The sequence below is a fragment of the Corvus moneduloides genome, chromosome 8 (genome assembly GCF_009650955.1).
Source record: "Corvus moneduloides isolate bCorMon1 chromosome 8, bCorMon1.pri, whole genome shotgun sequence".
NCBI lineage: Eukaryota > Metazoa > Chordata > Aves > Passeriformes > Corvidae > Corvus > Corvus moneduloides.
In genome coordinates this window covers 29,472,244-29,494,501 of record NC_045483.1, presented here as the reverse complement: position 1 = coordinate 29,494,501, position 22,258 = coordinate 29,472,244, and the positions used below count along the sequence as shown (strand labels likewise).

The following is a 22,258-nucleotide window of genomic DNA, read 5'->3' as shown; positions in this document are numbered from 1 at the left end:
TGGAAACCTGAACAAGTGTGCAGGAGACGAGCACCAGATGAAAACCTTACCACAAACAATGCTAAATCCTAAACTTGAAACTATTTTCTGTGCATTTTTACACTTCATTTATATCAATTAATATAGGAAAAGATTCAAACCCTCAGGGTTTGCAAGTGATTATAAAATAACATGCACTGATGAGGCAGGATATACCATCTTAGACATCTAAATTATAAATATGTGACATTCAGAAACCTACTCAAGAGCAGAGATTACCTTCACAGCACTAGTGTTGTTTTGTGACCCTCTGACAATGACTGTAGCACCATACATTCGAGAGCGTTGTTTGAAGGAAACTGAAATGTTGTATGTCTGACATATGTGCTGAATGGTTGGAGAATTAGGATCTGGGATGGGTTGGAGAATTCCAGCAATAGGCAATTCAAACATGAGTACCAATGGAAGCAGCTCCTACAACAGTAATGAAGAGTAGATATTGAAAACCAGAGCCATGCACACTAAAAATGCAACAGTTTTATTCCTCAGTCATAAGGTACAGGTCAGTGATGATTAAACTGACATAACACATCCTCTGCCCAGAGTTCATCAATAAAAATATCGTACTGTCACTTAGAAAAAAGCACCTCTTTTTCCAGGGATACTAGAGTGGGGGTTTTTTGCATAGGCTTTTTTGAATTTTGTTTGGTTGATTTTTTTCCTCCAAAATAGCAGGAGCATTTGGAACAAGGTTGTGTGACATGTCTGGCTAAAAAAATTGCAGTGAGCTTTTGGTAATTTATTTGACTTTTCATTATCCATGCCAAAATACACTTAAGAGTTGAAACTAGAAGGAAAAGATAGAAAATAGCTACATGTGGAGAATGACACTGAATTATTTACACAAATTATACATGAAAATGGTTAAAACGTAAGAAGCTGAAACTGCCTTTCCCAAGTCACAGATTCACATAGGATGCCTGAGATTCCACAGGCCATCTGTGGTGGGTAAGTTAAGATGTAATTTTCTACACAGTATGGAATTAATTTACATCTTGCTTAGAGTGTAGACTTCGTGTTCAAGACCCACCTTGGGCTAGTTAAAAATTCGGCCAGAATGTGAATCACTGTTATAATACCCTGGGCATGTTTCTCATATGGATACTCACATTTGTTCCTACATTTCTGCTGTCACTACACAGAGGCAGACAACCCTAGGGTTCCCCAAACTATGCATTTTTTCCCTGTCAGATGTTTTCAAGTGGACACTACAAAGAGCTAGAGCATTACCCGAATTCTGACTCTTGCAGACTCCACTCCAGCTGGCTGTCCTGCAATAGACACCTGGAAGAGCAAGAATATAGAAAATATTGCATCATATTTTCAAATGAGGCATGGAAAAGTTATTCAGATAGCTGTGCTCTCCTTAAAAAAAAAAATGTAAAAAAAAATCAATACTTATTTCACACCTGGCAGCACCTGAGAACTATAACCAGTATTAAAAAAATAATCTCTGCATGTTACAGCATTTAGGTTACATATGTTTAAGCAACTAGAAAAAAAGGATACATCAAACAATACAGTGGTTTAGGTCAAATAATGGAATTACTACTGTATATATATGTTCAAATGCTAATATTCAACAACTGTAGGTTTTCTTGAATGTTTTGAAATTACTCTATTTTGCTCAGCAGCCATTAGGATGCACAAGAAGGAATTCTAAGTACAAGGACGAGAGACTTGAAAGTAAACATTCCACCAACATTAGCAGCAGGAAAGATGTACAGTTCAGGCTCAATGACTTACTCCAATGAAGCTGAACTCTTACAATAGGACATTCATTTCTGCTGGCCGTCTGCTAAGTTTAGTCTTCAACTAAGTTACACCATAAGCAAAAAGCACCAAAAAAATCAATCAATATGCTGAATAAGTCATGTGTTGAACAGGAAAAAAAAAAAATTACAAAAGCAGATTTTTTTCCTACCACTTCCCTACCATTCACACTAAGTTGTTGACTTCCGTATGTGCAGAGTAATTCTAGCTTAAAAAAATTAAAATGATTCATGAGCCATCACAAATTGTTTCCATCTGTTTTTAAAGATTTGCTCACTTAGGAAGCTCTGTGCTTTCCACACTGAGTAAATACCAAAAATCTATTTCCCTGAACATGAACACACCATCCTCAAAAAACCCAAATTGATGAGAGAAGTTTAGAAATGTTTTATACTCTCAGGAATTGCGATATAAATGAGCTCAGTACTAAACAACACTTACTTGGTTGCTTTTCTCTGCTTGATTGTTCCTATTTGAGTCTGGAAAATGGATATGGCATCCCGTTTCCTCCATCACTTTTTTAATATTATTGCCACCTTTACCTATCACATGAGAATGTTCTGTATGTGAAACATCCATCTTCAAGGTTACCCGATTGCTCTGGAAATCAAGCACCCACGGTTAGACTTGGTCACAGCAGAACCCGAGTATTTAAGTTTTTAGGAGTAATGTAACTTCAAGACTGACACTCAAAACTGTATTTCCGAAGTATTTTTGCCATTGCTTAACTTCTGCTCAAGGATGTTTTTAATATTAATCAGTTGGATGTTAATTTGGTCTTGTTTTCTTTCTAGTGAGGAAACAACAAATACCCCAAAAGATGCATCTTCAAAAAATGTCTAAGCCATTTAAAATACTCCCAAACTTTCATCAACAGTGACTTAAGTGCCCTTTTGCAATTTATTCTAATTTCTTTTAATTCTGTGTTCTTTCAACTGAAGCCACGCACCCCTGTTTGATCTGAAAAGATCACATTATGAAGACTTTGCAAATCAAAGCCATGGGACCAAGTAACGGTGTTTTTTCTTCCTTAAATTTTTTTGGTACATGAATTTTTAAAATACACAAACACTGCCTACAGCTATTCTTAAAAGCTCTATTTTTAACAGCCCATAATAATGTTGTTAAAAGTTGTTCAACAAGCGGTGCTTATCACTTGAGCGTTCCCTTCGGCAATCTGCTCAGAGAACCAGGAGGGTGTCATACAACTACACAGGAGCCATACACACTGCCCCAAAAGGGCTGCTGATGAATTAAAATAATTTCTGATGAACAGAAGGGACCCCATGCCAAAAATCTAGATGTTTTAGAAATTCTGGTCCTGATGTTTCAGAGTGTAAGAATTAGGCAACAGTTAAACTTTAAACTGCATAAATGCTCCTAAAATTGAATTTCAAAGAGGAACAAAATTTTAGGTTCTCTGACATGGTTGCATAATCTACTGCTTGCAGTGAAGCTGTATTTCAGATTTTAAAGAAAAACCTCAATTCAATGAACAAGCCACTTATGCTTTTAGCCATATGGCTGGAAATATTATTTCTATATAATTCAGATCTGGAAAAGCTGCTTTAAGCAAGCCTTTTCTTGCAAAATGTTTAAATATGTGGGTATACACCAATATCAACATCTGCAAGGCATATATTGGAGACTTTGCTTCAGAGCGTCCATAAATACCTTCTCTTGAAATGTGCCTATTAAAGAGATCAATGTCACCACAAAATTAGGGGCTAAGGTGTCATTCTAAGAAAATTCTCTTACTTTTGTGTCCAAGACAGACATGATTTTCTCTTTTGCTTCTTTAACATTTTCTTTTTTCCCAGAAACTTTAATATGGGGATCTATAAAAGAAATAAACTTGTAAGAAAAATACAGTAAAATAGCTATAAAAAAATTTCCTCACCGCTCAAATCAATTTGAGCCCCTTATTTATAACCCACCGATAAACTGTACCACCACAGCCTTTGGGATTCAGCTGAAGACCAAATGTCTTATTCCATCCCTTCAGCCCCACAATTAGGATTACCAGATGAATTTAGTAAACACGAGAACCAACTTAAAATAAATAGAAATCCAATCCCAAATGTATATCACAGTACCATAAACACTGTCTGCAGTACAATTATGCAGCTAAGGTCTTCTCAAACAAAAAGTAACAGCGGACAGCTCAAAGCTTTTTGGCAGCCCACCAAACTCAAACTCTCCCTCATCATCACTTCATTATATTTAATTAGTCTCTAGAAATATCCTTTGCAGTTCTAACCTGGCATTAAAGGTGTCTCCACCTAAAGTCTTCTGATTGCTGTTATCAAATGAAATTTAAATGAGACTTTAATAAAACAAATCGCTGAAGTGTAAAGTACAGAAATTAGCAGGAACACCAGCTGATGGTGGGTTTTGACCAGTGAGATCTAAAATTTTGATTCTACAGCCCACACGATAATTTTCAGACCATTTCCCTTAAACAACATAAGGTGTTGGGCTGAGCTACCAGGTGCCGTTCTGATCCCATAATATACACCTGGCCAGAAAGTACAGACCCAACTCTGGAACTAAATCAAGTATCAATTATTCCAAGTGTGAAAATCACACATCAGCCAGTTTAGCAGCACCATCTGGTGTCCAGGAGCACGAAGTGCCACAGCGCAAAATCACTGTCAAAACATTAAATATAAGTTCAATTAAAACAAACAAAGAAATGCCCAACTACCACCCATATTTATTATTAGTAGAAACAAGGGTACGATATTGCAGGTGATGCCTCTTTCCCCTGCTCTTGAGTCATCTGCCCTATTGCAGTGATCTTTTCTCCTGCGATGCAATGGACTGCTCTCAAAAAGAAACTCTCAACCCTCTTCTGACTCTTGAATTAATGTAATTCATTATGCTAGACAAATACATACATCTTAGGGAATATAAAAGTAAATATATTCTCAGTGGCAGGAGAAAACAGCTGTGATGCAATGTATCTGCCTTTCCCATCATCTCAAGTGATTGAAATCACTTCCCTAGTAAAGAAATATTGAATAATACAACTTTAGGTTGTAAACCTGTACTATTCAGCTGAAAATTGAAACTCGAAGTCATGCCTGGATACTCTTTTCATTCCAACAGTAAAAATAAGCCTCTGGTCTTTACCACTGAGAAGTTCTGAGCACATTCAGCTGGGGATAAAGAAACACTCAAGGAACAGAGGATTCACTGCCAAGTTTCATGAAAGTCAAGAAAAATGCAGCATTTTGAGTTCCGAGAAACAGAAATATTTTATTTTTCAAAATGGAAAAACTGTAGTCACAAAAACATCGTACGCGCATAGAATCTACAGAAGCTTCAAAAATCTGCTGCTTCAGCCTTTCACAATGGAGCAAAGTAAAACAAAAACCCAACAAAATAGTCTTAAGGGCAAATTTTCTTTTCTTTTTTAAGTTGTCAGGAAGCCATGTGGTTCTAATGCATTTAAGCTGTGAACGATATTTGAAGTGGATGTCGCCATCAGAAATTCCCAGCAGCAGATTCTAGCACACTGTGTGTGCTCCAAGTGCTCTTTAGATGCAACCAGGAAAAACACAAGGCCAGACCACCACCACCACTGTGGAGCTGCTTTTCATGTATCCACAAACATTCTATTTAAATACACATTTGATTATACGTAGGAAAATTACCTGAAATCAAGCCCGGCATCCTCTTAGTACCAAAGGAGATTACTATCATTCCATAATACTATTTGCTCACCCATGGGTGAAAATACATTTCAGAACACCCGTTTTTTCCATTTCTCATCTCAGTTGGACATCTCTTTTCTGTTGATAGTGACAGCTTCAGCCAAACATCCTGTATTTCTACACTTATTGTTTATTCTTTTTAGATGAAAAAACTCAGTTGCTCACTTTAAAAACAAAGCCAAAGAAGAACCCACAAAGCAAGAAAGAATCCACTGATGCCGGTGATAATTCTAAAATATGCTACCAAATCTTTCAAAATTGATCTTAAGTACCCTTTCCTTACTTGACTTCTTCCCAAGGACACAGTGGTTGGAAATGTAAATGAAGCAGGTCAGTTTAAGTTAAAGAAATTCTTCCATTGAGAGCTGTTCACTCTTTCCTTCAGTGAAACACTATTTAAACACAACCTCATCAAACTTTGCCTGAAAAGAGTTACTTGTAACTAAAAGATTTTGAAGTATTTGAACTGGACTTGCATGAGTTCAAAGCACTTGGAAACTACGTATGATCTGCTGGGAAACTCAGAAGTACACAAATAACAATCAACAAACAGATCATGTCAGGGATCAATTAAAAATTGAGAGACACAATTAGATCATAATAACCTGATTTTCTGTGATTACAGAAACTAAATTTCTTAATATAGCTGTGGAAACAAATAGCTTGTTTGCTTTGCAGCTGATTCCACAGATTAACAGTTACATTTAATTTAGAAAAAAAAAATCCTACTTTGTCTTAGTACTAAGACAAGATTCCTTGTTGGATAAAGCTCTACATTTAATATTTGAAATACCTACAGGTGTGAGGGCAGCAATGCACTGTCAAAGCCCCCAGAAATACTGCTGGCACACTCAGAAGTGTGAAGAGGACTGTCAGGCACAGAACTGTAACAAGTTGTGATGCGTGTCCAGTACTGACGGTGCAGAGAAGCACAAACTGGCACTCCAGCCGTGATCTACACTGATCCACGTGGCCACAGCACCTGCACCAGCTGGGGCCACAACAATGCCACTTTTTTCCAGGTGATGCTATGTCATTCCTCATCCCTAAGGAACACCTAAGTTTGATACCTGTTCTTACTGGGGGGGGGGGGAAGGAATCACACTTTTTTTTAAGCTCCTGAATACAACTGGAAGTATATTTCATGTAAAACCAGAGAGAGAGCAAAGAACAGGTGCCTACCATAAATAAAGACACGAGACACCCCAGCTCTGCAAACTATTTGCAAACACAGAACAAAGGCTTCAGAAGAGGTCTGTGTGCTAGAAGCATACAAGGCTTTAACACTTTAAATAAAGAGTAGTGTCAGACCCTGGCAAAGGTTTTTAACTCTTAAGAAACAACATGATTAGTGTCTTGCAAACTATTAAAAATGCCATTGTATAGTGAACCACCTCTTCCATCCATTTTGAAGGGCAGTATATTTTTCTTAGGAATGGAAAAGAAAAATTTAATTTCAACAGGCTTTTCCCTGTCCTTCTCGAGAACAGAGGAATATTTACACAGAATAGAAAGCTGAAGTTACACAACAGACACTGCTGGAAATTTTTCTCAACAGTCTTCATTTTGCCAGACTCCTGCCTTCAAGTGGTCTTTTATTGCTCCTATCCTCAAATTCCTCACTCCACACTTTGGCAGAGTTTCACCTCCTCAGTCTTTGTCCACAGCTATACCAGCAAGCCTCCAGCTCTATTGCTGCTATTGTGTGTCACACTTCAGCAAACAAAATAAAATTCCTCCAAGCAAAAATATGTCCGTGCCAGTGCAAATGCATCTACACCAACTCTTGCCAGGCAAGAAATATTTCAAATAATTAAGCCATTTAACTGTGTAGGCCTCTCCTGCAGTCCAATGTACATTTAATATCTGGGGGAGCTCTTCAGACCATAGCTATGCATCCAGCTTGTTTACAGGATGAACAGCCTTGACTTAAGCAACACAAATACCACTACCCTAAAAATAGCCAGACAACTGGGCAACACCAGGGCAGATGACAGTCATTCCTAATGAGTGGCTGATTAAAATCTGAATAGCCCAAGAGTATTACTGAACTTGAGCCATTCAAACAAAAAGACAAGAGACCCAGCATTTTTAAGGGACAAGTTATGGAAGTGTCTGACCCAAAAGTACCAGCAAAACACACCAAGTCATGTGAGAAGTTAAAATAAAAAGAAAAAAACCCAAATTAACAGGCAGAAGTTGGTATGTTCTCATCTGAAAGGGCAAGTACATTGTTTGCCCTACAACAAGATGAAGAAACATAGACCTATAAAACAAGCAAATTTAAGCAAAAAAGGTCAAGTAAGGCTTCCTATTAATATGGAAAAAAGGATAATTGAATTGAAACAATTTATTTAATGTTCTTAAATTAGGAAATACTGTGTGCAGTTTTAGGAGTGGATATTCACTCACCAAAGTAGATGATTAGTAACAGTCAAGACAGACTTGAAATAGGCTCAGACTATTGCTGTGGAAAAGCAACATCAAGGCTAAAAGCAGGCAGTAAATGCTCAGGAGTAAGGGCACATGCAAAGGAGCTCGACTGAATAATCAAGTAAATTCCTCACTTGGGCACTTGGTGCTGTTGGCTTACCAGCTTAAAAGAATCCTCGCCCTCTCTCCAACACAACTCAGGGCACTCACTTCTCTTCCTGGTGTCTAAACCACAGAAGAAAAAACTACTCATGTGTTAAGGCAGAAAGCAATGAGCCATTTCCTACTGCAGACTCCTGAGTATCCTCAGAGATATCACTCAATAACAACATGTGGTTTTTTTGTTTGGGGCTTGTCTTTTTTCTTGTTTTTTAGTTGAAATTAGACTGCAGATTTATTGTCTCTGAACAAGATTTTGCCCAGCTACTTGGGCATGATCAAAAGGCTACCCGGAGCATCATAAAACTCAATGTGGGCTGCAAGCAATTAACAGTGTCTTCAGAGGAGACATATCCTGAGGCTCTGGGCATTCTGGGGCATCTGTTTGTTGTGGACAAACAACTGATTATGAAATGTCCCTGGGAAGAGCTAAAGCCACTGCCTATATGTGTGCACACATTTGAAAGACTCTGTCTTCTCAGCATTTTCTCACTCTTAACTTTCTCCCCTTACTGGCATCTAACTCCATCTTTACAAGGATTTCTGCTCAACTCAGAACACAAGAAGGAAGCTGAGAAAAAGTAAATACTTGTTGCACTGCTCCTACACAGCTCCAGGAAAGGCAGTTCACACACAACTGTTCACTCCTTTTACATTCTGGTTGCTGCCATGCAGTCACCTGAGGAGCATTAACTACCAGAGCACTGCTTTTCAACCCTGCCCTGTAAGAACTGTGTGATGTGAAGCCAGCAATCCCCTGCTCACTCCTCTCCACCATTTATAATAATACAATATATACATATATACACACAGGCAGACATACACAGATATTTACGAAGCACAGACTGAGCAACACACTGACCTCACTCACACAAACTGAGGAATGCAGTGCAACATCTGGGAGAGCAGAGAAAAGAATCTTGCTTCTCAAAGATTTCAGTGTAGCTCAAAAGAAGACTTCAGTATCTGCAACAGGCTACTTAAAAGGGCTCTTAGAGTAAAATATCTGTTTGATGTAGACTCACAAATTAGAAGAAATGAGATGCCCTTCTACATCAATTACAGCTGAATGCCACATTTGGGTCTCTTAGCAGCTTTAAAACATCCCAGCAGAACGCTGAAAATTCATGTTCATAATGCCCAGAATTAAGTGAAAATTAGCCAGAGACATCAGATAAGCTTTAAAAATTAGATTACCTGTACAACATTATGTTTGGAGAAATAAACTATTGATGACTGGATTTCGGACCAGTGACAGAGGAAATGAAAAGACTTCTCTTAAAGCATAAGCAAAGAGGGAAGACAAGGAAGAGGTAACAGATCATATGGCAATTTAAACAGAAAAGTGATGGGGTTTCAAGGGAGAAGGGGAAGGCCAAGGTAGAGAAGAAAACCTGGAAAGAAGAAATGAGAATGAATTAATTGTAATCACCCAGACACTCCATTTGAGTTACATAATTTCAGTTTCTTACCACTGTGATTAACTTAAATTCCTTATGTTACTTCTTCTAAAAAGAGCCTTTAGGGACATTTTGCAAATGCAGTCAGCCACCAAAAAGCACATGCCATGCAGCCCTTCTGCTGCCTCTTGGGCAGTTGCTCTTCAGCCTTCAGCCCAAGTAGCCACCCAAAGCAAGGCAATCTCTCAGCAGGACACAAAGTCCGTTATGGCCTATTTTTTTCAGCATGGACCCAACAAATTCACAGTTCATTATTTAAGTGTCTGTTGCCATTGTATTTCAAAGCACAAACACAGAATCACAATGCCTGGGAAAGAAAATAAGAAATAAAGAGAAGAAAAAAGCTATAGTATTGTAAGATCAGCTTAATAGAGGCCCTAGAAAACAGACACAACATTCCTATCAGAAATAACACCACTGTATCTCCACACAGCCTCATACTCAGGGTTGCAATTCTGATGCATAAGCCATGAGGTAATTTTAGTTTCTCACACACACGTTTTCAAAAAAGTCCTTGTGACTGTGTTTTTCTAAATAAAAAACATCATCTGACTCGTGAGCCTCAATTCACACCTCAGGCTGAGCCTTCCTTGCAGTGCTCCCACATCCAACCCCAGGCTACTGCTGCACCTTTTACTGATTGCTCTGACTGACTGCACTCCATCGCGTGAGCTGGTCTGGACACAGCCACTGGAAGGGATGAACTCTGTGGCTGGACCAGGAGGATGCAGTTAGTCTTCAGCAAAGACTAATGCACTATATAGGCCTGAGTGAGCAGGGCAAACAGAACTGCCCTCTTGGGAATCAGGATGGAATGAAATGTTAGCAGAAAGATAAAACCAGCTGCCTCCCAACAGGACATCAGACATCTGGTGACTAAAGGCACAGAGTGCTCATAGAATATTTTTGATCACTGTTACTGCATTTGCAAAATACTTTACCTTCTCTGCTTTAGTATCACACTGTGAAATGAATTTTCCACAAGAAAGTTTTCCTTTCTCAAATTATTATATTTTTAGAGGTTATTTCAACTGTATTCCTGATGAACACAGTGAACAAGGTAGCTTTTTTTGTTTGCTTTGAGTTTTCTAAACAAAGAAAAATGGCAGGTCCAATAAAGAAACATCTAAACTGTCTTCTTGAGAGTTACTCAAGTAGCAACAGGTACATCAATTAGATGAAAATGATGACAAACCAGTTATCAAAAATGATGAAAACTCCAATCTAAGCAGATTACTTCTGCTGCCTAGTTTTTCTTCCCATGTACCAGACACTAACTACATTGCTTACAACAGATAGACACTGAATAAGAAAAACTTCCTGCAGTCTTTTTTGAAGCTGTAAGAAGTCATTTTATGAGACAGAGTTACATCATTGACACACCCATCTCTACCTCTTGGGCTTGAAATTTGATATATCAACACATATTTTAAAGTTACGATAATATTAAGCGTATGAAATTTGACTCAAAAATTGATATGCTACCAAGAAATTTCTGCTATTGACTGAACAGGACTATTTCTTTCATTACTTTTTAAAAGCACAAGGTACACATTTTTTTTCCAGCCAGCATGGCAATGTATTGGCTTTTTCCATGCACCACTACTGAGCAGGCTGTAGTCACCAGGAGGAAAAAGACAAATAGAGACAAGGGAAGTAGTGTTTCCATCTTCCTTCTAAAACCCCTTGGGATGCACCTAATCAACAGAAGCATTACCCATCTGGTGACAATTGGTTCTGAATACTAAAACCTTTTAGATGCTTTTATACTAACAGTTTATTGTGTGAATACTGATTCACACATTTTAATCATGTAGTAACTGATCATTTCTTAGCTTTTAGTGTGGCAATATGTATATGGCGCCGTAACAGCTGTTACATTAAATCTTACATTAAAAGGTTTTTCTTATTCACAGATATTGAATTATTTTCACCAGTATAACAGGCAGTTTGTAGCTGATTTGGGAAGAGAACCTTCATCTCCTGAAGAACAGTGACCTACTTAAAAACTTCTGTTTTTCTTCTCAGGGAGGGGCTCGGAGCAAGCAAACACTGCCCACACTGCTCCTCTGGAAGGGTAACTTCTTTGTGATAAAGTGAGAAATGAAAACAGCAAACACCTGAAAGATGTCCAGTGTTGCCTTTCAAATCAAGAAATCGTTCCTGAGCTATTCTCAGATGAATTTTCTCTGCATCACTTCTGTCCATCTGTCTCTCCCCAGTATTAGACTAATAGCAAAACTCACCTCTGGGAAATTAATCACCTATTGAGCATCTCTGTGATGTGAATTTCAGCAGTCATTCTGATAAATTGCATTCTGCGTCCCAAAAATTGAGTTTAAAGAGCAAGATGGGCATCAGAGTGGAACACTCCGTCAGTCTCTACTTTACATGGAAATGCAGTGCAGAGCACATTGCAGGGTATCTGCTTGCTAGAAGCTCCAAAAAAATCCAAAACCAATACACCAACTAATTCCAATTTTCACTGAAAGATCATGACAAATTTGTACTCTCAAGTAATTTAATTACAGCAATAAGTTTATATTACTACATTCCAGGGCTTGGAATTCCAGTTTTACTACAGTTACTGCCAAGCACACTCACTGGATGTTAAGCCCCTTGACAATTCCCTTCATATTACAACTGTGTTTGTATTTTGCCCCTCCCTTGTCTGGCCAAGTGTAAGCAAATCGCTGTTCTTCACAGAAAACACAGCAAGCCCTGATCAAAAGCAGAAAAGCCCCAAATCTTCCTACTCCTACAGGAATGAACAAAGTTCAAATCACTCTTGCGTAAATGTACTTAAAGCACAATGCCCACCTGCTGGCTCCTTTGCTACCTAGCATTTCCTTCAACCATTCACCAGTGTGACCATAAACACATTTTATCCTCCTCTGAGCCAGTACAAATTCATGACTTTAAGCTCTCATGGCTGCAGGCACACACACCCCGAGCACAGAAACACTGGCAAGACGAGCACAAACGAGATAAAAGGCTGAAGCAAATGTGACTTTCTTTCAAAGCCTTCTCGCCTGTCACCTACCCCGCAGGCGAAGCGCGGAGAATTAATGGCCGGGGCTGTCTGCTGAAGTGGCAGCAGGCTGGAGGCTCGGAGAAGTGACTCCAGTAAATGAGGGATTTGCTGCCAGCTGCTGGCACGAGGGATGCTGCGGATTTGTGCGTGTCTAACTGCTCGGATCAGAGAGAACCAACACCAACTCCTGTGGCCGAGTTTCAAATGGCCTGGGATGGTCTTTCTGTCCATTTATTTATTGCAAAACAGGGAGGAGTCATCTGTGCTTGAGTCAGCTGCTCCAGAAACAAAAGAAATAAACAAACTTGTGATCTAAACACAACGGTTCTTTAATTTTTAAAGTACACAGTTGTGGGGTTTGGGGGAATTTTTCTTCAGAATGTAAGAAACAGTATGCACTGACAGTTTCTCATTTGCAGAGAAAGTTAATAAAAAGCAGATGGAGGTCATAATACAGCAACTACAATACATGCTGTAATTAATCTGGCACTCCAAACAATAAACACAATGTCAGCAAGAGACTCACTTTAAATCTCTAAGTCAATTACGGACTGATTGCCTCAGCAACACATTACAGAAATTATTGACCATTTACAAAGTTGCCTTGGGGGAAGCAATCCTTCATCTGTAACAGCTACTCCGTAGGTTAATTAGCTAACTTAGCAGCGAGTACCCAAAGTGAATACTTGGAGAAGTATTTAAACTAAAGAGATGCTTTCCCCTCAAAATATTCACAAGCCAAACATCACAAGCACAGAAACCAGCAGAATTTTTCCACCTTTACATCTCACCCTGAGAAGAGCAGCTACTGGCCAAAGAAAAACAGGGTAATTCATGTGCATGCACGCATTTCAAACGGCAAAATATGCAAATACAGTCACTCTTGGCAAATTATAAAAAAAAAAAACAGACTAGAAGAGAGTGAGGCACAGGAAGTTTGTGCCTCCAGACAGAGAATATGTCCGCTCAGAAAAACGGTGGTAGTGTTGTTTCATTTGAAATGCTGAGAAAAATCACAGAAAATCATCATTCTTTCAAGTTCTACCTCCACATTTGGAAGGGGAAAAAAAAAAAAAATCCTAGTGTCAGTTTCCCAGTAACTGCTTCACTATAGAAAAAAAATAATTACATCCCCTTTCCAGCATCTCCTACAAATATTTCATGTCCCACCAATTTGAACCAGGAAAGTGTAGAGAAACTGTTGTGGACAAACAATGTAAGTCAGCTGAAAATTGTCCCCACAGTTTAGCTGTCTAAATACTTGTGGGAGAAGACAAGTTTTCCAGTAACTGCAGCAAAATCAAATTCTAGCTCATGAGTATGACAAAAAACCCCAAAAAGTGATAATTCAATCAATAATACATTTATATCATATTCAAAAAGTTGCCTTCAACTGATTTCACTTGGGTAAATTTCAACCAGCATTAAAACAAAGGAGTTTTGTAAATATTTGTGTATTATCCCAGGCATGAGAGTCGCTTCAAAAATTACCAGCAAACACTAGACTTAAAAACCAGAGAATTGCTTGAGAGAAACTAAAAAGTATGACCTAACACTCCCCATACTCCACCACACCAGTCTAACTCTTGAATGCCAGCGCTGGGCATAGGTTTTTGTCAACATTTTAGTAAGCAGCTATGGTCTCACACACCTCACTCTCTGGATGACCTTTAGCCTGCCCATGCAAAAAACAAACAAACAAAATCAAAAAGAAAAGCTGCATCATTAGGCTGATTAAGGCACTGGCAATTGAAAGAGGTCAGCAAGACAAAAATTCATCTTAATATCAGGAAGTGAAGAACATCACTTCTCCCCACAGCTCTTGCTCATATCTTTTCCCTACCAGGAGATGAGAACAGAACAGCAAAGGGTGCCACTTGCAGACACAGCTTTAGGAGCTGCAATTTAGGCACTCAGATCTAAGTTAGCAGATGATCATTTTCAGCTGCTGCTGGCAATGACTGGGGTTAAAGTTTTATTTGCAAAATTAACAGGAGATGAAGAAAAAGAAAAAATGCAAAAAATATCTGTGTCTGTCATTGTACATTAGGGAGACAAGAAAAAAAGAATTAATGGCCAAGAGTCTCTTACTTCTTGACAATTTCTCCATTTGGGCTGATATGCTGCTTATACTGCTGAGAAGTAATTTTCAATATCATGAGTCAGCTGATTAAAAGCATAACCCATTTTGCCATAGCTTTCTTATCTTTGTCTGGCATTTTACCAATAATTCATGCTATAAATGGCCTTCTCTATAGTAGTTTCTTTTGGTTTATTTTTCTTCCAACCCCATCACTCTGGAACTAACTCCATCTTTACTTATGGAATCCAAAATCTGCTCCCCTCCCAAATGCACCCATGTGCACTGTCATAGTTTTTCTACAGGTATCCCTTCTTGCAACATCCTTCAGTAAGCAAATCCACAAGAAAATAAAAGGATACTGCACCCAAATAGCCACTTTCATTATTCTTTCCCCTCAGAGAAAGCACATGTTCAATCTGACAATTCAGATTTCTTTGATGTGATCAAATGTGCACCCATGAGCACCAATTCACCTTTGCAACCCTCCACATGACAGCACCCAGAGGCAGGAGAGCTGAATATGAGCTTTACTGCTCACTGCACTCAGAGCAGTAGGAGCAGGAGAGGGGAACTGTACACAGGAATGCATTTTGCACATGTATAGCTACAAATTTACTGCTGGAAATCTCAGTGGGAGCTGTTTGGCATTAGAGTACTTTAAGCCAATTTCACAAAACAGCTTGCACTTTCCTGAAGCCCAGTATTTTCTCAGCTTACTTTCTTGGCCACTACTCTCCTCCAGCACTGCAAAACAATGTTTACATTATTTGACATTGCACTGGACACAAATCCCATCAGCTAGATGAAAGCTGCACTCAAAATTAATCCTTTTTATTGCCATCTTGGTTTACTTGCACACATTCTAATTCTGTTGTGTGATTTTTTAGTAGAAATTGCCAATATCCTCAGCTCCCATGGACCAGAAATTCATGTTTTGAATTCCTGGTATTTTAAGTCATATGTATGTTTTGACACAAGACAAGACATCTGTTAAATGTTTAACAAATTTAAATTGCAGCCATCAAAACTACATCTTTATGGAAGCTGCACAAAGACCTCAGATGGGAGTAGTGACATATTAGACACTGAATCACTGGTCTAGGACAGTGTAGTGGTTTGGTCCAAAATACTCATTACTGTTTATCTGCTGTGAGATAAGAATTAGGAGAAATGCAAAACAGGCACCAAACTTGAAAGAATATAAAGAAGTTTATTAACAGACCTAAAAGAAGAAAAAAAAATATACCACCTTCAGAACTCTCCTCCTCCCCCCACCTTCCTCCCTTCTCCCACTGACAATGTGAAAAGACAACCCTTAAGATGTTCAGTCTGTTTACCACTTCCATAATAACCTTGTTCAGTCCATTTAGAAAGAGAAGTCTCTTCTTGCTCATGCTATGAAAACATTATCACAACGAGACAGCCGCCCACTTCCAAATATTGTTCAGTCCATTTAGGAAGAGGAGTCTCTCTGCCTGCGTGTGAGTCCTTTCCCCCGACTTGCAGCTTTTACCACAACTGCTTTCGAGGGTGCACTCTTGAAGTTTTTTGGGGTATAATTTTAAGGTTGAGCCGTTCAGAAACAAAAACAGAGGCCCTTCTCCTTCCCTGGGAGCAAAGGGTCTTCATCATCTTCATCGTTAGGACTATCTCTGGGAGCATCTCTAGGGACTGAGGTTTTCTCCTTTCCCATTTGGAGCAAAAGTCCTCATCTGGTTCATCTCTACGGACTGAGGTTTTCTCCTTTCCCATTTGGAGCAAAAGTCCTCATCTGGTTCATCTCTCCCTGTCCAAACTTCTCATGAAATTACAGCTGCGTCAGCATCTGCCTATCTCAGCACAGGTGCTTCTGCTCACGAGTTGAACACTCCACCCCCCATATCTTCATGGAATTACAACGGGATACTCTGATATATCATAGCTTCACAACAGAATTTCAGCTTTAAGCATCTCCTCTCTCTCTTCCCTCAGGTTTTCAGCTCTTCACAGCAATAAAAGGGTTACTCTCACCTCGGCCTTGCAGCTTTGCAGCTGGAATGTTGAATTTTTCTTATCGCAGTGGAGAGGGGGGAGAGCCGAGCCGCTCCGGCTGCCCACGGCAAGGCAGTGGGGGGGTTCCATGGCTGGAACAGGTCCATGGCTTCAGGATGGCCGTGGCCCGGCCCAGCCTGGCCCAAGCAGGGCCTGGCCGGGCCCGCTGGTCCCCACACGGGGCCCGCAGCCACCTGTCCCAGCGCCGGAAACGAGAGAGAGCTTGGAGGGGGAGTTTGCCTATTCTTAAATGTGGATCACAGAGGTGATCACAACTTTAAGTGGCTTAGAGAATTGTCCATATTCAAACTGCCCAGCTGATAGGTTCTATCAGTTCCCAGAGGAAACTGTAAGCACCTCTTAGCAAGGACGTCCCTTCCGGGACTATGCTTGCTAACCTATGACAGACAGCAATGAAAGTACACATCAATACGGTGGTATTTACCAGCTTTTCCCTAGGATATTAATGAAGTAAAAACCTCAGAATTGTGTTTGATTCAATTTCCAAGACTAGGATATGTATCGGGAGTTCATGCCAGACACCTCTGAACACAATCCTCCTCTCCACTTTTTGGAATATACATTTTCACCCAATCCTTCCACAACATCTTCCTCTTTTGCACATCCCATCTGTTTTCCCATTATCTCTACACCACCTTTGTCACTAAGTCTATTATTCTATTCTTGCAAAACCCTCATTTCTTTCAAGACCCTCACTCTATTCTCACATTTCCTGCCATCCCACTTACTTCTTTCCAACTGGCTTCAGTCTCCTCATCAACCTCTCATTTCCTCTCCATGTCTCTCACTTTGCCCATTCCACTTCATTCCCAACTTTGTCCTTTCCCACAGCTTTGTTCCCATTAACAAGAGCTCATTTGCCTTTCCCTTTCACTGGAGTTAATACAAGGAGAAGATGTTGCCAGCAGCTCTCTGTGACTGGCCTTGGTTGGTAAGCTCTGCCAGACGGTTTTGGTCTTGCTAGTTAAACTAACCCAATTCCAAAGCCAAAACTACCGGAGTGCTCAACAAACATTTACCATAAAAACACAAATATTTTTTAAACATTAAAGATCTGGACCAAGAAGAAAAAAAGTCACCAGAACACTAGCTATGCCCTGGATTTTGTTCTCTTTAGATCTGACTTGCTTTACAGAAAATGTTAGTCTTGCCAAATAATCAAAGAATGAAATGACCAGAAAGTTTTATACAAGGTTAAGTTCGTACAGATGAAAAGCTTAAAATTCAGAGAACTGTATTACAGCCATTTTTCAGATATTCCCTCCTACTGCTATTTCAGAAAAATCATATGATTCAAATTACAGTTTCCAGAGGAAGTCATTAAAGAGAATTTCTATCAATGATGGTTTTGTAAGTTTGCACTCGGTCTTTGGCACAGACTCTGTCTATATTTAGAATGCACAATATAAAGAATGCTTGAAATCAAAGTAATTACACAAAAATATCAAAATTTTATTTGTAATACATCAGATTCACCGGGAGAGGATGATACTCACATACACTGTAATTCCAGAAGGTTTCTAGGACCTGATCAGGGTTGGAGAGGGGAATGCAGTAGCCAGCCCTACCTGCAAGTGCTCCTGTCCCCAGGAAAGCCTCTTCGGGGATGGCAGCTACAGAAACATCATATCAACAAACTGGAAAGACTCTTAATTTTTTTGGTCAGCTACAGAATATCACACATTAGGTATCATTGCTTCAAAGTATAAAAATGTAGTGTTCTCACCAGTAATATTCAAGGACATACGATTTTTTTTTCCCTCTCCAAACTGTGACAAGACTCTTAAGAAGATTTCTGTTATGCATCTTAGTTTCTCTATGCTTTTGAGCACTGGAGGGTTCTGGCCTCCTCCACTCAAGCCATTTTTTGTTCCAAATCAAAGCAAAAATTCAAATCATGTTTACTAACCTGACATATCACTGCCACTCACTGAACAATGCTTAATGCATAACTGGTGCGTTGAAATTATCACCCTCAGTTATTCATATTAGTGTCAGATATCCGCACACAGTAATGCATTATTTTGGCAGCAAGAACTTCCCAACATCCCTCTAAGCCTTCTCAACCATTAGGATTTAAACACATGGAAGCAAGAATATGTTATACTTAAAAGAAGATGAAACATGACACTTGACCTTTCTTAACACTTTTTCAACCAAACCCAGGAAAAAGTACATGGTGATAAAAGACCAAAAATGTACTATGGACACTTGACACCAAGGGCTCATCTTCTCTCATGAAAAATACTCAAGAGGATGAACAATCCCTTCTCTAAAGGAAAAAGTACTAGAGTAATGCAAATAGCATTAGTTTTACTGTAACAAGGTCAAGCACAAAAATAAGTTTAATGCCATTCTAAGGAACAGAAAAAACTTGTAATTTCCCAGACCATGTACCAGATCTGACTGAAATTTTATTTTATGAAGCAACTGCATAGATAAGAAACCATCTTACTCCCCCCACCCCAAATCCTGCCAGCATTCTCAAGAAACATCACAGAGCACCCTTTATATCCTGGCATGAGTAACTTTCAATTCCATTGCAGAATCATATGTGCAATTCACCTACTTTTAAGATATGAGCATTTTTTTTTTTAAATCTACTTATATACATAGTTATTAGGTGCATAATTGCATAACAGGGTGAATCTTTTTTCCTGTTTTTAGTGAGACCAAATAAGAGCTGCAAGGGAATTCTGCTGCACTCAGAGAGAGCTGACACAGAATACCCAAACCAATGGTTCTGTTGTCATGGCACCAACAAGGAAAAGGCATTTAAATGCCAAGATTTTTAAGAAAACCTTTACTGAACTGGTATAAAGTCAGACCCACAACTTTATACCTTGGGAACCAAAACTAAACAGCTTTAGGAAAAATTCTGCTGACAAAAGAGCACTGGCCCCCATAACCCAGCAGCCCTGAATGCCCCCTGCGTCAGTGGGACTGGCACCAGGGCATGCCAGGCTGCAGGGCTGAGCTGCCTAGCAGGGAGCTATGGAGGCAGGGGACAGGCTGTAAGCATGCACATGACAGGAGAGGGAGAGAAGACCACAATTGTGCTGTTTGCCAGCAGTGAAAACAATCCTGTCTCCCCTGATTTCATTTCTAGCAGAAGTAGTTACCAGTCTTGCCTTTCCAAGTGCTTGGAAAAGGCACGCATGAGTGCACCTTTGTTATTCACAGAATATGGAATGAGGCTGTCCTGGGGTCTGGTGATCAAAAACCATTGTGCCCACTGCCATCACATGGAATTGTCTCAAACTGGTGCTCTGGGATCCCTTTCTGCTTACAGATGGGAAAGACTCATGAAGCAAATTCAAGAGCTCATTTACAGCACCTTTCTGTTGCCCTCTGTGTAACCAGGTGAAAAGCTCCTCTCCTGAGGGAACAGGTGCCCACAGCAAAGTCCCCAAACCACCACCTTCCTCATCCCACTGCAGCAGTTATGGACAGGGGAGTATTTCCCTGCCTCTAAGGGTGGAGATCCACATGAACAAGGGAAGCACCCAACAGCTCTGTTAGGGCCTAGATCTTGGAGCAGCAGCAGCCACTGAGCTGCCAGCAGAGTTCCAGCTGGGATAAAGCATATTACCTTCTCTGCAAGAATAACTCTGTAGGATGACTTTGGCCAATTTGAGCCCCCACTTCCATTGATCTGCACACTGAGATCAGTGCTGAGACTAAACAAATTAAACCTTGATCGTGAACCAATACAAAAGTTACCTCTGTTTGAAAGTGCTTAACCATCCAGGAACTTCAAAAGTTTAGGTGCTCTCTTCTCTGCATCACTCTACATCCCTAGCTAAAGGCCACAGAACAGGAAGAGTAATCACTCCATACATTTTAGGTTCCTACCAACAGTTAGGGTACAGCCTTTCAGGACAGTTGGCACAATTTTCAAAAGCATCTTAGTGGGTGAGAAACTCAAGTTTGTCAGAAAAACTCCACATTATCACTGCAGATCTCCAAGGGCCTGATTAATTCCCTCACCCCCTTTTTTTTAAATTGGAGCTTAAGGCTCTAAACCAATTAAGTGGCTATTCATAGCACTGAATTTAAGGTAGGAAAATTAGTTGATTATATCCCACATTTACTCCATCGTTTTGGTTTTGGGTTGTTTTGGGGTTTTTTTGTGAGAACAGCAGAAGCCACAATTACTGTCACTAGAAACAGCACACAAAGATTCGAAAGTAGGTCAAGAGCAGGAGTTGACCTGAACTATGTAAAACTACTGTCAGAGTCCTTGTTTCATTAACAGCTCTGAAGCATTTGGTAGTCCCTGGGATGCTGTGTGACCTTCTCAGGTGAGGCTCATTCAGCATTTAAGACTGACTTGCAAAATAAAACTCAGCACATTGGCACATTGTTGCATTTACAGAAACATATATTATCAATTGCTTTTACAGTAACTTACAGTAAAGAGTGTTTTTTTCTTTAAAATCGATAAATCAGCAACACAGATAAGTAGTGGCAGGCACACAAGCAATTCTAGCACATGAAGTTGTTTTGTACTATTCATGACATTTTTATGTACTTTCAGAGGTTACATATGGCTACAAATGAAGAGATTGCAATTTTAGAAGTGAATGAAATTATAGGAGGACTTGTAAATCCTATTCACATGAATACTTTTACCCCACAATTTACATGGGGGTAGTCTTTGGAAAAGTAGCAGGATTCACTTCTATATTTAAAGAATTAAGATCAAATCAAGTGTAACTAAGAAAAGTAGCTTCTGTAAGAAAATGTTTTCATGCAACTTAAATCGTCTCTGAAATATACAGTACTTAATTTCTGGAGTTTTTTCACAATACAGCTAGTTCCAAATCACTTTTTAACACAATTAAAATCAGGCACAATATATATGCATTGTGAAAAAGGGAAAAAATTAACTAATGTCTCTTCAGCCCAGAATAAGGAAATTGTTTAAGGAAAACACTTAAAACCTCTGTTATGGCTGCAACTATATTAAGAAGGAGGAACATAGATGTAAAGCCTTAAAGAAAAGGAAAACACCAAAGACCTAAAAAATAAAGGAAACCTAACAGTCGTTATTCTATATAGAATCACAGGATCTTTAAGGTTGGAAAAGACCTCCAAGATGATCAAGCCCAGCCTTTGACTGAACACCACCTTGTCAGCTAAACCATGGCAGTGAGTGCCAGGAGTACTTGTTTTTTTGAACATTTCAGCAGCTCCACCATTTCCCTGTCCCAACTCTTCACTATTCCTTCAGTGAAGATATGCACAAAACCACATAGAGCACATCTACTTAGGAGTTACATAAGACAAAGAAGCAGATAGCCTAAACTATTAGGCAATTTTTAGTTGCTTTTATGCTTATTTGACTGAACTCAGACTTGGCCAATTTCTTGGGGAAAATTTCAGGTTATATAACTGCACTTTGCAGACATGCCAGCCTCCAAAGAACACCAAGCCACCTGGTATTTAGAGAAAGATTAAGTGTGTAATGTAAATTTAGTGGCATAGACCAAAATCCTCTCAG

At 39.4% G+C, this 22,258-nt stretch overlaps 1 protein-coding gene across 2 annotated transcripts in view; it reads right to left on the bottom strand.

The window, feature by feature from the left end:
* BICC1 (BicC family RNA binding protein 1) overlaps positions 1-22,258 on the bottom strand; it is a 92,963-nt gene that overhangs the window by 18,905 nt on the left and 51,800 nt on the right. The window contains exons 1-5 of one of the 2 annotated variants that reach the window (XM_032116351.1): positions 12,627-12,783; positions 3,571-3,650; positions 2,254-2,412; positions 1,270-1,323; positions 259-453 (exon numbers count right to left, since the gene is read on the bottom strand). In XM_032116351.1, coding sequence (XP_031972242.1) covers positions 259-453; positions 1,270-1,323; positions 2,254-2,412; positions 3,571-3,591 — 429 coding nt within the window. In that variant the 5' untranslated portion in view covers positions 3,592-3,650; positions 12,627-12,783. Of the gene's footprint in view, positions 1-258; positions 454-1,269; positions 1,324-2,253; positions 2,413-3,570; positions 3,651-12,626; positions 12,784-22,258 lie in introns of those variants that run through there. The other variant, XM_032116350.1, reaches the window with a different exon arrangement.